The sequence below is a fragment of the Lissotriton vulgaris genome, unplaced genomic scaffold (genome assembly GCF_964263255.1).
Source record: "Lissotriton vulgaris unplaced genomic scaffold, aLisVul1.2 SCAFFOLD_924, whole genome shotgun sequence".
In the NCBI taxonomy this organism is placed as follows: Eukaryota; Metazoa; Chordata; class Amphibia; order Caudata; family Salamandridae; genus Lissotriton; species Lissotriton vulgaris.
The window spans coordinates 486,837-502,635 of NW_028247319.1; the positions used below are offsets into that span (position 1 = coordinate 486,837).

Below are 15,799 nucleotides of genomic sequence, written 5' to 3' on the forward strand. Positions count from 1 at the left end.
GTGAAACTGCCTCTGCTAACGCCTGAGAGTGTGGATGAGATAGTATGATGGTAAGGTTAGCATGTGGTGGCTAGATGGGTATGAGAATTCTTTTGATTTTGTTGATTGACAGGTCCTGGTACTAGCTCTGGCTTAGCGCGGCTGGTGCACTGCGGGCTGGACATGCGTCCCTAGGCAGCTGCGTCCACTATTCACTCTAAACTAGTCGGAGGTCTTTAGTTTTGTAGTTTAACATAGTTTGGATGTGAGCTCGTTTGATAGTAACTGTCCTTTGGAGGGGGAGTTGGGGCTGTTTTGTGGGGACCTCGGCATGGCACAACTAGTAGATCACTTGAGTACTGGACACGGGTATCGGAATGGAATCATTGATAGAATTGAAATGTATATCATTGAATGTTCAGGGCATGCATACTATGGAACGCCGCCATAGGATTCACGCTTACTTAGTGCGCAGGGGTGTTCAAATTGCCTTCCTTCAAGAAACACATATCACAGGGAGTGAGGGGCTTGCACTGCACTGCAGCTCAGATGGAGGGGACAGGTCTACCACACAGTTTACTCTGCTTTTGCACGTGGGGTACTGGTGTGGATTCGGGCGGGGTCTCTTTTCAACTAGTACATCAAATTATTGACCCGGAGGGAAGGTATGTGATGGTTATGGGCAGGCTCAATGGCAGGGATGTTGCGCTGGGAAGTGTGTATGTGCCTAATACGGACCAGCCAGCTTTCTTTATTAGGTTATCTGGGAAATTGGCGCCCTATCTGACTGGCACTGTAATGATTGGAGGAGACTTTAACTCTGTCACTGATATTCTTATGGATAGGTTGCATCCACTGCTCCCTACTGCTCCGGTCCATAAGATCTCTAAAGCCAGAAGGGATTGGCAGTCTCGCTGGGGGTTGGTGGACATGTGGAGGACGTGCCACCCTGCTGATCGCGATTATTCCTTCTTTTCATCGCTGCATGAGCTCCATGTTAGGCTGGATATTATACTATGTTCCCCAGACCTGCACTCTGCAGTCAAACATAGCGAATACCTCACCAGGACATTGTCTGATCATAACCCACTGTTATCACGAGTGCAGTGATCCTAGGCGCACACTGCGATCCCAAATTGGCGTCTAAACCCAGAGCTTTTGGAAGATCCAGACTTCTGGGAGGGGGTGGGAACTGGGATTCCCCAGTATTTTGGTGATAATACAGGAACAGCATCATAGACCACTGTGGAGTGGGATGCTTTTAAGGGAGTGGTGAGGGGCCTCTCATGGCTAATGTTAATACTTCTGCAAGACATTAAATCTGCGGACCAGCGCTTACGTACCCAAGAACGTGACAGACCTGAGCAACCTCATAGACAGGAAATTGCTAGCAGCGCGGGAGGAAGTGGCAGTAGGGGTTGAGAAACTTTGACTATAGGAAATACGTTGTGCGTGCACATGCCGAGCGTGAGGAATCTGGCACGTTGCTGGCTTAGTTGCTAATCTGGCAAGGCGGGGGACAGTTATAGTGGAATTTAATTGCTCAACAGGTGAACCATGCTATACACAACAGGGGATCAATGCACAATTCCACGACTACTATACTGCGCTATATCAGAGTAAGGTGACGTTGAATGAGGAAACTCCAGAGGAATTTTTGGCTGCAGCTAACCTTCTGGGGCTTGCTGAGGCTGATTTACTAGGCCAGGACATTTTGGCGACCCGTTTGCTCCCTCATATGACTCACTTAGTGCCAGAGGACCAGGCGGGATTTATTCCGACACGGAATACTGCTGGTAATGTGAGACGGCTACTCTGCATCTTGTAAGCCGATACGTATCCAAAGACGACCACTGCCATTTTCTCGGTAGATATCGAAAAAGCTTTCAACAGCTTGGAGTGATCTTACTTGTTTAAGGTTATGCAAACTTTTGGGTTGGGGGATGAGTTCGTGAATTGGACGGCGTTGCTATGTAAGTGCTCTGTGGCGCGAGTTAAAACGGGTGGATTGATTTCGGAGGCATGCGCAGTGAGTCGGTGAACACGTCAAGGTTGCCCACTATCTCCTCTGTTGTTTGCACTGGCTATTAAACCCTTACGGATCAGGCTCGGACAGGGTGGCGATATTCGGGACTGTATGTGCATGGCTTTACTCACTATCGCGCTGTACGGCGATGATCTTATGTTTTTAGAGGACACGGGGGCTGCCCTCGTCGGGGCGAAGTGTTTACAGAAGATCTTGAAAAAGTGGCGGGCCTTAGAGTAAATTGCGCCTGTTTCCCACTGCCCCATTGAGTGAGGGCCCATTACTCACAGATGGTGTGCACTGGGAACTTAATGTCTGACATATTTGGGGACCCGCATCTTCCATAAGCAGGCAAATCTCCTGGAAGGCAATGTGGAAAGAGCTCTCCAGGACCTTCAGGTCATCATGGAGTTTTGGGGAACGTTGCCGCTTTCAGTAGCTGGAAGCGTGGCACTGCTTAAGATGGTAGCACTGCCTAGGCTCCTGTATTATTTCAGGACCCTCACCATTTGGGTTCCTGCATCAATATTCAAGCAGCTTCAGATAATGATCACAGGTTTATTATGGTCTGCTGGCCGGCGACTAGTAAAGACCCATATACGACCAAGGCGAGAGGGAGGGCTAGCGGTCCCGGATTTCGAGACATATTATTTGGCGGCCCAACTGCAATGGCTTACTCGGGCAATGGCGTTGGTGTTCCGAGGAGTGGGCGGGCGTGTGGATGATCGGATACCCGAGCAGACTCTCTCCCGTATTATTTTAGAGCAACCCTTGCGACTCAAAACACATTCCACTGAACTTAAAACGTTTAAGCTATGCTGGGGCAGGAGCCAGCGGAGAGCTCAGATTGCGCGCCACTATGCACTTGAAATCCCGCTGGCAGTGTGTATGACGTTGCCTCACGGGGGCAACTGGGCGGCGATAAATACTTGGGGGGGAACTTGGCTTGACTGCTATTGGAGACCTTTACGACGATTCTGTCCTTTTGCCATTTGACATACTGCAGGATAGAAACGACCTGCCTCTGGGGTATTATTGGCTGCATTGGGCCCTCGTATCAGCCTTCCAAAAGTACTGGGTGGGAGGGCTTTCTGAATCGCAGACCTCCATGGCTTGCCAGTATGTAGTTTTAGCAGCGGGCACCGTTAAAGCAGTAACTTGTCTATACCGATGCATGACGAATGAGATGTTGACTCCACTGACTGGGTTGAAACAGAAAAGGGACTTAGATCTAGGCGCCAAAATTTCTGACAAGGTGTGGTCTGGTCTGTGGTCTGACCTGATTCAACGACTGTGGAAAAGCACTAGGAATGCTTGTTTCCAACTGGTACAATTTTTTATTTTACATAGGGCGTATCTTACTCCAAAAATATTAATAGGTATTTTGAAACAACTTTTGCCCGCGCTGTAGCTCTGAAGGGGCGGATATCCGTCATATGATGTGGAGCTGCCACAAACTTGAGAACTATTGGGAAGAGGTGATGGCTGTGCTGTGTGAGGTTACGGAGCGAGATATTGAACATGCTTTTGCGACTTGTTTACTTCACAGGTTCCCCCACACCTCCAGAACTAAAATCACTAGCAAGTTTTTAGATCTGGGTCTCCTGTTGGCCAAAAGGAATATTACGACACATTGGAAGTCTAAGAGGGGGCGAGTTTTCGGAGGTGGAGGGCTAACTTCAATAAATAGGCGGAAGGTGAGGGCACCATCAGGTTACAGACAGCTACCCGCACACACAACGAGCATTGGAAGCTGCCAGGGAATGGGAAGTGCTAACAATGCTGTTGAAAACCTCAGAAGCCCATACAGATGTGGAATCTTCATCTAGTGAACCGCAGGGCTTTCCCTGATAGTCCTATGTTTAGCACATGTATGATTGAGACTGATCTTCCTGACTACATTCTGTTCTCTTGTAGTAGAATTCTCCTGTTAAGTACACTAAGGTCTAGTCATGCTGTACAGGACTTATGCACCGTGATGTACTACACTGTTTTATAGAATATATATTATCCTGTCCTGTGTGCCACGCTGAGAGGGGAGGGTTGGGAGGTGGGGGAGGGGGTATATCAGGCTGGTTGATTGAATGTAAAATTCAGGCCTCCTTATTAAGATCGTCCTTGTTTTTGATTGCCCGGATTGGGAAGGGGAGACATCCATCCATGGGGCTCGAACGGGTGCTCCGATTGCGTTAATTGGAATAATTAATGATAGCTCCAGAATGCCTTGTTAGTGTAAATAAGTGACCAATGTTCATAATTTGTATCCTGTATGTGCCAGACTACATTGTGTTTATTTTTCTTTGTTCCTTTTTTATTGAAATCAATAAATATATTTACCCAATTTTTTTTAGATTTAATTGCAAGTACTTTGGATGCCATTTTGGCCTCCTGTCACTTGTTGTCTCCGAATTCTCCTACATCTTGCTCTCAGACAGCACTTGTCCCCCACTAGCCGGTCAGGCGATAATGCATATGAATGAGCTATAAAGTCGAAATATCCCCTTGCGACATATAGGTTACATTACTACCTTGACTTTTAATCGATTTGAATCTGGAACCCCTGTCAGCTTCCTTCTATATTTTGATAGTACACGTCTTCGTTGCAGATATCTGTAAAATTGTGGTCTGTGCAGCTCAAACTCTCCTCTAAGCTGCTCAAATGACTCAATATGGTCCTGGTCCCAGACCCCCCCCCCCCCCCCCCCCCCTTCCTCACACACACACAAAAACACCATAGCCTTATAACATCCCATGCCTCAAACCTGGGTATTTGTGTCACATCTTTAACTTAGTACTGGCCCAGAGTGGTTTCTGGTTAATCAACTCGTTTAAACATTTGATGTATTTTAGGTCATATTACCAACAAAGAACTGGGATTCTAGTTATTTGTGGTAAAATAATCAGTGTGCTACTGTATAGGAAATGCTGAGTCCCAACCTCCTCCTGAACCTCCCAACACCAGTGCAAGGGCAGAATCTAACTAGTCTCCGAAAAGGCAGTCTGCTATGGGGACCAGCTAGGCCCCCAATAATAAAGCTTAAGGTCTGGCGCTCCAGCCCCCTACCATAAACTGACATAGTGCATTTCCAGAAAAAAGACTGTGGGGAGCCTTTCTGCCACAGGAATTTTGTAGCCAGGTGTGCAATCCACCGAAAAAGCCATGTGCAAAGACAAAGGGGTAGTACGCCAAAGCGTATAAAAACTGGGGAAGCATGATCATTTTATACAAAGCCACTCTCCCTATCAATTAAATTGGTAGTAAAGACCATCTCTCCAGCTCCTCCCGGGTACGCCTCATCAGAAGGGCAATATTGTAAAAATTAATGATCCCCAAGTATTGAAGACGATCAGCCGCCCCCTATTCTAGTGCACAAGTAGATAGATTCAGCAGAGGCCCAGTAAGTTAAATGTAAGTTGATTTTCTCCAGTTTACTGTCAAACATGATGCTTTCCCATGGATCTCAAAGATTCTAACTAATCTTTGTAAAGAGGCCAGGGGATTAGGCAAAAACAGAAGGATATCACCAGCGTAAAGAGACACTTTACCCTCTCACCCACTTCGCCATCCAAAGCCATCTATGTCAGAATTCCTCCCGATCCACATTTTCCAAGGGATGAATTGCCAGGGCTAAAAGGAATGTAGAGAGGGAACAACCCTGCCTGGTTCCTTGCACTCCGGGAAACGACGAAGACAATACTCCATTGGCTGTCACCTGTGTAATCGGACCCACAAATAGGATGCTCGCATATCTCAAGAGCCTCTGGTCAAGATACATTTGTTAGAGCATTTTGAACAGAAAGAACTAATGATCAGTGTCAAAGGACTTCTCATAATCAAGGAGTAATATTGCAGCCGGAACATGTTGGAGAGAGATTCTGGCTAAAGCCATTTGTACCTTGTGCAGGCAGTGTCTAGTAGTTCTGCTGGGCATTAAGCAATTTTGATCCTCTTGCACTAATTTCTGAATCATCCAGGCCAACCCTGTACCCAGAGTTTTCGCTAGTATCTTGGTTTCACCATTAAGGAATGAAATGGGACACAGTGACTCTCATTCTTCCATTTGTTTATTAGGCGTGACAATAGTGATTATTGGTTCCTCTTGTAGATTTCTCAGCAGTGGAGCTGTACAGTCTACTTCCTCAAAAATCTTTAGCAAATGTGAGAGCAGCAGGTAAGATTGTGTTTTTAATGCCTAAAAGGTTAGACATTTGGGCCAGCAGCCTTGCTCAGGAAATCTCCACTATAGCCTTTTGGACCTCTTCTGACTAGAGTGGAACTCTCTATACACTTCAAGTGTTTTAATGCTTACATTCAAGGCATGTATTGCCTCCGAGTACGGGGGTGGTCATCTATGTTATAATTCTTAATAATAATCTGCAAAAATGTCTGCAATCCCCCAGGTGTCTGGAACCCTGTGGCTGTCTGCATTTCAAAGTGTCAGGACAATATGAACTGCTTGGTCTCTTTGAGGTAGCCAGTAGAGCAGCTTGCTGGCCTTCTTTTCCAACTGAGATACTCTGTGTCTGAATATTTTCCAGGCTACCGTAGCTGTATCCATTCATATTTGTGTAAGCATGCGCCTAAGCTTCTCCAGTTGTCTGTCGTAGACTTCCGTATGACTCTGGGCCACACTTTGTTCAAGTAGCAATACCTCTTGTTCCCTGTCTCTTTCCACTCTTCGTTCATTGGAGAAGGCCAAGCTTATAAATACCGATTTAAGGGCCTAGCAAAAGGGGTACAATTCTGAGGGCCTGCTAATTTCAAAGTATTCCTCAGTTGTATCACAAAGTTGGCCACCTACGGTCTTAGTCTTCAACCTCCATGTGTTAAAGTGCCATATAGCCCTCTGGCTACTTTGTGTCCTTCTATGCATTATTTCAAACAGTGCATAATCGGACTGTTCCCTTGGTAGTATGAGGGAGCCAGCTAGTATATCTAGTTCAGTAAATGGATAAATAGGTAGTCTAGTCTAGAGTGGCATTTTTAGGGGCTGAGTAATACATGTTGTGTCTCTCGCTCAGGTGAGGGTGTTGCACACATGTCCCAGTCCCATCGTGTTCACACGTTTATTTACAGGAATCTTGTGGCCACTGCAGGTGTTTCTACATCAAAGGGCGCATTCATAATTCCATTGAAATCCCACTCTAGGAATGACTTACCAATCTGAGATCAAAGTAGAGCCTCAGAGTGTACCTGCAAAGGGCTGCCAACCAGGGTGGGAGGCACATACAGACTTCCAATAGTACATGGGGACCTTCTAGTTTAACGTTTGATTAAAACAAACCTGCCTATTCCATCGAAATCAATCTTGGAGACTACCAGAGGTAATGATTTAGACTGCAAAATTGCAGACCTGTGGTAAATCCAGCACAGAACACTAGTCAATGGCCATGTTGACAAAGAAAACCACATGTGTTCCACAACAAATTGTGGTTCTCTAGTAACGGAGTCTCAGGGGAGAAGTGCTTGAAGTATGCCATGACGGCTCCTTACTTTATCAAGCAAGCCGTTCACATTTCAAGTCCGTTTTTCATATCTTCCATGGGCACCACTAATTGAATAAGTACCTGTGGATTATTGGTTTAGTTGAAACTTCTTCTACTTTAAACAAACTAACTCCTCTTTCCTCAACAACCCCCCAAGTCCCTGCCACACACCCTTCCTACCTAAAAGTATTTGTCTCCAATTATAAAAATCATCCAAAGTGAATGGGAGTGACCCGTCACATCTTCAGAACTAGTCGCCGTCTCCCTAGGTGAAGATTTCTGCATCAGTTTGTCAGAGCTTCTTGATTGTATTCTCCAGTTACGTCACTTGTGTTTCCACTTCAGTCCCGTGGCCCATGGTCTTACATTGATCTTGTCTAAGGAGGGCTATTTCCACCCCACTTCCCCTAATTTGGTTAAAAAGCCAGTCATGACAATTCATTTGCTTTCACAATACCGTCTGTTCATGAGTGAATCCCTTCTGCGACCTCCGAGCACTGTGGATGGTCAGTATCTATTGTCTAGATCACCTTGTCAGGCAAGTGGAGTGGCTTAGCAAAATTATCCATTTTGCCCTGCCCACATGGAGCTGTGTCCTTGACCATTATCCCAGTTGCAGTGGAAATTTAGTCCCCTGTAGATTTTCCCTAGCGCAACCTGACAGGCCAAACGCCTGTCGGTGGCACGAGCAGGTTTGAACTTCTCTCAGTGTTGAAATCCAAGAAAAGGACTGTGATGAATAACACTCTTGGTCACACAGCCTTGGCACACACTCACAAGCGGGGTCCCCAATCGGGGCCCAGCATATCTGTCAACCTCCCAGACTGGGTTTCAAAGCTCTTGTTTCAGCGAGGCACCATGCTCCCATGTCCTTAATGTATACCACCGCGTCCCAGCCTCCCCTCCGGGCGTGCAGGCTAAGCCCCAGGATCTTCGTCCTGAGTTGACCTTATGCCACGAATGTGTGCACAACCTTTCTTCGCCCCTCTACCCATTCCCCCTGAGTCTTCACGAGTCCAGCAGGATATAAACTCCTACAGGGAAGAATTGTGGATATGTACCCCCGTGAGGGCACACTGGTGCAGGGTTACCCTCTCGTCCATGGGTCCGAAGACTAACAAAAGAGAGATCGGCACTAGAGTGGAGTAAAACAAACTGAGTTTATTAAATGCTCATGAGCAGGACTGCGTCTGAACAACACCCTGTTGTGGGAGGAGGTACATTAAATACAAAGACCATCACCCTTATATACTGTTTGTTGCAGTGTAATCGCATGGGAAGGAAAACGGGAGGGAATAAGTTTAAACATGGAAATAGTTACAGGCAAACAAGAGCAGATGGTTGACCAGGTGGTCAGGAGATGAGGAGGGGGAGTAAGGAATGTTTATGGCGGCAATAGGCAATCAATAGATAACATCTAAGACCAGGTGCACCGGCAGATCAGCCCCCCAGCACGTACATCAGATTGACCATGTCAGAGAGGTCAGCTAAAGTTAAGGACACAGGCTGGGTGAAAAGGCGAACATCAGAGAGTAAAATGAACACAACCGAAACTAAATGGACGTGACAGACAAAAAGGCTGCCGCTTATGCTAACACAGAATTTATACTTTTCCACAGAATGGAAGGAGTTATGGTAGGTAGGAATGTTGCCTCCCTAAAGTCCTGTGTCCACTGGTGCTGTCTCCCCTTTTAAATTGAAGTACCCCAGTCTCTACGTTTCCTGAGTTCTCAATAGGCCTACTTGGCCTTTCCTCTCTTGTTACAAGCCATCTCCTGCCATGCTCAGGAGGGTGGGAAGCCTCCGCCTGAATGGAGCACCAGCGAGGAGGCCCTAAAATGACGGGCTCAGTGGTCCGCCATCTGCTTCTCCATGTCTCACTTCAAGCCCCTCCAGCCACACTATTCTACAGCTTCGAAAGGACTCCTGCCTGCACCAGCCCTATTTCCCGGACAGCTTACGGTGTCACATCTTCCCCAGGGTGCAGGGTACTTCCCAATCTTACATGCAACTGCGCATTGAGGGGTCTCCGAGGCCTCAGCTCTCACCATCTACTCCTCCAGGCTTACTCTGGGGCCCTCCATCTGCCCCTTGCTCGAAGGCACCTCGCTTTTGTACCGACATGGGCTCTGGGCCACTAGTCCTGCGCAGCCACCATCTTTGCAGAAGTTCGCCGAGATGTCCAATCCCAATCATCCTTCACTGATCCAAATTATTCCAACAGGATCTACCCCGTAGTGCCACAAGCATTCTCGGCTCTGTGGCGCTTCTGGCTGGCCTAATTGCGAACACCAGAATCAGAAACCAGGAATGGGATCTGATGCCAGTGCAGGAGCAGCCGCACATCATCACGTTCCTCTTCAAGTAAAGGTTTTAACACTGGTGTTTAATCTGGCCAGGGACTCATCTTGACGTAATGTCTTATTCAAAGGCAAGGCCCTGGTTGTGAAATAATTTTTTTTCCACAGATAGGTCAAGGGGCAGACGGGGATCCAGATGTAATTTGTGCCACTGTAATAGAGTGAAAACAATCTCAATAGATTTGTTGCTGACAGACTCTAATGTTCAGTTTTTGGAAAGGTAAATCCTTTATTATAAGATCTGATCTTGCAACTTAGTCCTTGAACCCTATTAGCTTTTCAATTGAGTAATGCATGCAGTACAATTGTTTCTACAGAAGGGCCAGTATTAAGTTATTTAACTAATTTGAACATCTACTGGCAATTTTCTGTCTGGGCTAATCTTCTTGAAAATTTGTGAGTAAGATCCATGCTGTGGTTAAGTTTTCTTTATGTTCATTAAAGAATGTTAAATAGGCAGGTTCTAATAGAAAGGGGAATGTTGAGACACAACTGGAAAGGTAGCTTAACTGTTCGGTTTGGTTTATATTGGACTTATCATTAAAGAGGATCATTACATCAGTTCATGAGTATTTCTCGTGTGAAAAGAACACAATTTTGTCAACAAATTGAGGATCCTGAGCAGAGGGCGGGAGCAGCCTCCAAATTCTGCCTCTGCCTGACAGAGCATCTGAAAAAAATCCCCTGCGCTGGAAACCAGATTTTTTGTTTTTGCAGCACCCAGTGAGCGCAAGATAAAGGCATGTTGATGTACAATAACAACTTTTTTATACGAGTATCTTTTTTGTAGTCCTAGAAATGCAGCTTTGAACATTGCAAAATTACTGTATGTTCAAGGGACTACTTAATGCAAGGTTTAAATAGTGTGGCATGACTGCGATATAACGGAGAAAGGACTTTCCCAGAATCGTCAACACATTACCTGAACCAGCATGGGTCACTCATGGCAGCCATATAGGAAGAACCTGAAACACATTAGAGTCAACACATGGAACCAGTTCACTTGCACCAACATTTGTAAGTTCAAGAAAAACTGTTGGTGAGGAATCCAGATTTGAAAGAAGCCATAGCCCTCACAGAAGGAATTGAAGACACATGGAACTGAGCCAAGGAAATGAGACATGAAGAGAAAAGCGTTTCAGTTGTGGCTAAACTGAAGGATATCAGAGAGTAAGATCTCTGAACACACCTGTAGTGCAACAGAGTACGTGAAGCATATAGTTTGTCATTGCAGGTGGCTGTTGGACAACTATAATAGTAAGTCTCTTTGGTACAGTTACTGAAGAGCCCTTTGAGCTGAAGCAATCCTAGCTCAGAGCAAAGGTACTCTTTCAGAAAAGAAGCCAAACTGGTTGTGGAATCTGTTTGTTCTACACTTGTGTTAATGACTAACAGCAACTGACAGATTGCGGATTGGTTATTTATGCTAGCCTATTATTTTAGGTTTTTTTTTGGCTTCCTATGTTCTTTATTTTAGTTTGTTGCTTGAATATTTAGCAGTAGAATGCTTACATAAATATTGCAGTTACAAGAATATAACAAACACCAATGTTTTTATCTAAGGCAGGTAAACCCATGTTGCCCAGGGTCAAGGTAGAAGAAGCTTGATTCTTCCCTTGTAGTTATGAGAAAACAAGAAGTGCCCTTGATCAATTTGGGCATGCAAGGCAGAAAGGTGACATTTTAGATGTGATACCTATAAGAAATTCAGAGGCAGAACCTAGAGATTTATTCGAAAACCTTGTGAGAATGTGTGAATGACATTTGGGTATGCAGCTTATTGAAGTTCTAGAGAGGCATACATTATTTGCATGTCAGCAAGATAAAACAGAGAAGATGGGGAACTGTATTGCCTCTTTGAGGACTACGCAAGAACTTGAGTTTCGAACCAGGGCGGATTTGTTGATTAGAGATCAACTAGTGCGTTGCACCAACATTTGTAAGTTAAAGAGAAGCTATTGTGAGGAATCCAGCTTTGAAAGAAGGCATATTCATCATAGAATGTAATGGAAACCATATCAGACTGGGTGAAGGACATGGGTTATGAAAACAAAATAGTTTTAGCTAAACTAAAGGATATCACAGTGTGACCATTTAAGGTGAAAAGCGGTATTGATGAACAAAAAAAAAATAGAAGTTTGTAGGAATGAAGTGCTGCAGATGTGGAAGTACTTCACACACTGAGAACAATGCAAGTTATTTGGAAAGTCAACTTGTAGGTAGTGTGGGTGAAATGGACAATATGAATGTATGGGGAAGGGTATAGTCCATATGGAAGGACATGAATACAAAAGCATACTTCAAGTAGAAGACAGCCATGAGAATTTAAGCAAAATAGTTTTCAGAGTGTTGGATATTCCTAGTCTGCAGAGTGAGTGTGACAAAGGAAAGGTTAACATGCTGGCGTGTAAGATCATGGTAGGAGGCAGATAAATAATGGTTATAGCAGATGTAAGGTCTCCTTATACACTAGGGGATGACCAGGTTTAGAGAGAAAAAAACTTTTTGTCTAGATGACTCTTACACATCCACCACAGCTAAACTCCTCGTCGTCATCCTCTTCCATTTGCTGAAAGGTTTTGAGCACAGAACTATGTTAAAGAAGGGAGCAAAACCCATAGTCCATACTCCCGGGAAAGTTCCACATATGATAATGGAACAAGTTGTTAAAGCTTGGAGTGATTGAAGAGATAGATTAATCTGAGTGGCCTGTGGCTCCGGCACGCAAGGATGGAGGAAAAAACATACATTTTTGTCCAAACTGTAGAGATCTGAACATCTGGGTAGTAGATAGACAGCCTTCACCTAAAATAGCAGAGGAGTTGATGATGAAAAATGCCGAAGTGTGATAGACCTTTTCTCTGCATTTCATCCATGCTTGGAAGTCAGTATAATTCGGAGAGAAGCAGTACAGCTATGTGCTTCATTTTTTGTTGAAAGCTCTTTCATTGCTATTTTATATGTGCATTATTGTTCACATGACGGAGTTAGTTTCTACTCATGAATATCTGTGCATGTAAAACTCTATAAAAACATACTTTGCCCATACTTGCTTTTGTATGAAAAATTGTTATTATAAACATACATACTTGAAGCAAAATTGTTATAGTAGCCTATGCAGAATTGTGTGTGTTTGTATATATATGTGTACACACACACGTGTACTCAAATGAAAACTGAGTATTATGCTAAGTTGGTGACCTAATGTCACTCTTGTTATGTTTGCAGATGACACTGAAGATGTGTGCATTGTGGAGAGGCTTTTCTCCAGTAGCCTGGTAGCTATTGTGAGCCTCAAAGCTCCCCGTAAACTGAAAGTCTGTCACTTTAAAAAGGGGACGGAAATCTGTAATTACAGCTACTCCAACACAATCCTGGCAGTAAAACTTAACCGGCAGGTGAGTAGTTATTTCCGAAATCAATTAAGTATTTGGGCCAAAAGCATTCAAAGTTCTGTGATCCTATGATACAACAGTCAAAAAGGTACACACACCTGAACAAGATAAAAGAATTTAGATGTAATTTTTTAGACTGCAAAACTACTACCAGCTGTACTTTGAGAACTGTAATTACAAAAACAGGCGAAGACTAAGTAGATGCCATTTTTACAACTCAATCATTCTCCTTATTTTTTCTTAAATCAGTTTCCACCCAAGTGTCATTTTTTATCACACAGACAGTTTGAGACACACACTCGCTCACTCATACTCCTACTCTTTTGTTCGCTCTCACTTCCTCTTTTGTGGAGATTACTCATGGTAAATTGTTGGGGGGACAATCTCTGTAAAACCTTTTTAAAACTTTTAAATTGCACCCATCATTCTTTTATTGAGCACTTTCTTTGTACTTGCTCTTCGGCTCACATGCTGTTTGTTCGCGTGGCGGCCACCATTGGAGAATTCCTACTGTAACCTTCGCTGATTGGCTGATTGCGAGCCAATCCGCGCACAGTCCCGGCGGAGCTCGTTGTCTCCAGAGGCCTGAAAAGGGCGCCTTGTCAGTTTGCGCTGCTCTTTTGTGGAGATTACTCATGGGAATTTGTTGGGGGGACAATCTCTGTAAAATCTTTTTAAACTTTTTAAATTGTACCCACGATTCTCTTATTGAGCACTTACTTTTCTTTGTACTTGCCCTTCGGCTCACACGCTGTTTGTTCGCGTGGCGGCCTTCATTGGAGAATTCCTACTGTAACCTTCGCTGATTGTGAGCCAATCAGCGCACAGTCCCGGCGGAGCTCGATGTCTGCAGAGGCCTTAAATGTACACCAGATCCAAAACGCGCAGCGGACGCGTCGAAGGCACGCCAAAGGCAAGCCCGTCTGCGCCCGTCCGCGCCTGGACCGGGCCCAGGGCCAGATACCCTGGTTCCACTCCTTCAAATGCTCCGTGCACCTCTCATATTACAGCCATCATCTATCACTCAGGTACCATTCCGAGCAGCTCTGGGCTCTAAAAAGCCCACTATCACCGGAATGTGGTAAACTACACCTGGAGGGCGAAATTGCACCTTGCCATAATTGTGGCTTCACTATGAATAGGGAAAGTGACAAGAGCGAACCAATGCCAATCCCAATGTAAAACATTCTCTTTTCTTAGCTTGAACTGCAGGTCTTTACCTAAACACAAATTTGATATCCTTAATCTACTAATGAATGAGAAGCCTGACGCCCTCTTTCTTACAGAAACCTGGCTCCAAGAGAGCTCATGCCAAGATATTGCGGTGGCTGTGCCCGACCATTATGCAATAGAAAGAATTGATTGCATTAATAAAACAGGGTATGGGATTGCTATCATCTTTAAAAAAGAATACAATTGTGATTTCACTCCTTTGCCTAGCCCCAACTATGAAACTGCTATATTTAAACTTGCCCTCACCGACAATTTTACGTTTTCTGGTTTACTTGTCTACCGTCCACCTGGCGCTGCTACAGCATGGGCAACTGCCCTCCCTGAAATAATAAGTCCCTTAGTGTTGAAGGCTGCCAATTTCTCCCTCATTGGGGACGTTAACTTACACTTAGAAAACCAAACTAGCACATCAATCTCGGAGCTCATTTACGATCTAGCCTCCCTAAATTTAAACCTACTAAATTCAGGACCTACACACACGGCAGGTCACCTACTTGACCCTATTTTCACTAACCTCAAGGCAATTAATGTCCCCCACGCACTGCCTATTTGCTGGTCAGATCATTATCTGATTAGGTTCTCCTTTCAAGTAGCCATGCAGAAACCTCAGGTCCTCTCTGATCAACCCAAGCTAATTAGGAACTGGAAAAAGTTAGACATTTAAACATTGAACATCCTTCTAAATTCCCACCTCCCGTGTTCAAAGCAATGTGTACATTCCCTATCTACGGCAGTACAGAATTGGCTCCTGACGGCAATTGACACTGGTCTACCTCTGACCAAATTAAAACGTAAGAGTCAGCGACCTCCTGCCCCATGGTTCACGGAACTACTAAAACAAGAAAAATCGGAATGCAAAACTTTTGAACGTAAATGGAGAAAAAACTGCTCATCTGAAGCAAAAAAATGTACAAAAGTAAATTAGCCAAATATCATACCCTCTGTAATAAGGCACGAGCCGACCATGTGTGCTCCACCATCTCGGAGGCTCTTAAACGCTCCAAAACACTGTTCAAGATGGTGAAAGAACTTGCTGGATCTAAAACATTAGCCATACCACCGGACTTAAACAAACAGCAATGTGACACATTGGCCACTTTTTTCATACAAAAAGTGGATAACATCTATCAAGGAATTGCAGTAGCACAGAGTAGTTGCTCTTCATTGGCAACTTCTTCATTGGCCCCTTCTACTCACAACTCCATTAACAATTCTGACTTAAATGCCCCTCAGAACCTCAGAAGTACATTGGATAGCTGGCCCAGACTAAATACCATGACTCTAACCAAACTACTTAATACTATTAAATCTGGATCTCC

At 44.6% G+C, this 15,799-nt stretch overlaps 1 protein-coding gene across 2 annotated transcripts in view; it reads left to right on the top strand.

Annotated features, from left to right (window-relative positions):
• WIPI2 (WD repeat domain, phosphoinositide interacting 2) overlaps positions 1-15,799 on the top strand; it is a 190,831-nt gene that overhangs the window by 40,529 nt on the left and 134,503 nt on the right. For both annotated transcript variants that reach the window (XM_086949684.1, XM_086949685.1), the window contains one exon: positions 13,081-13,250. In XM_086949684.1, the coding sequence (XP_086805810.1) occupies positions 13,081-13,250 (170 nt within the window). The remainder of the gene's footprint in view (positions 1-13,080; positions 13,251-15,799) is intronic.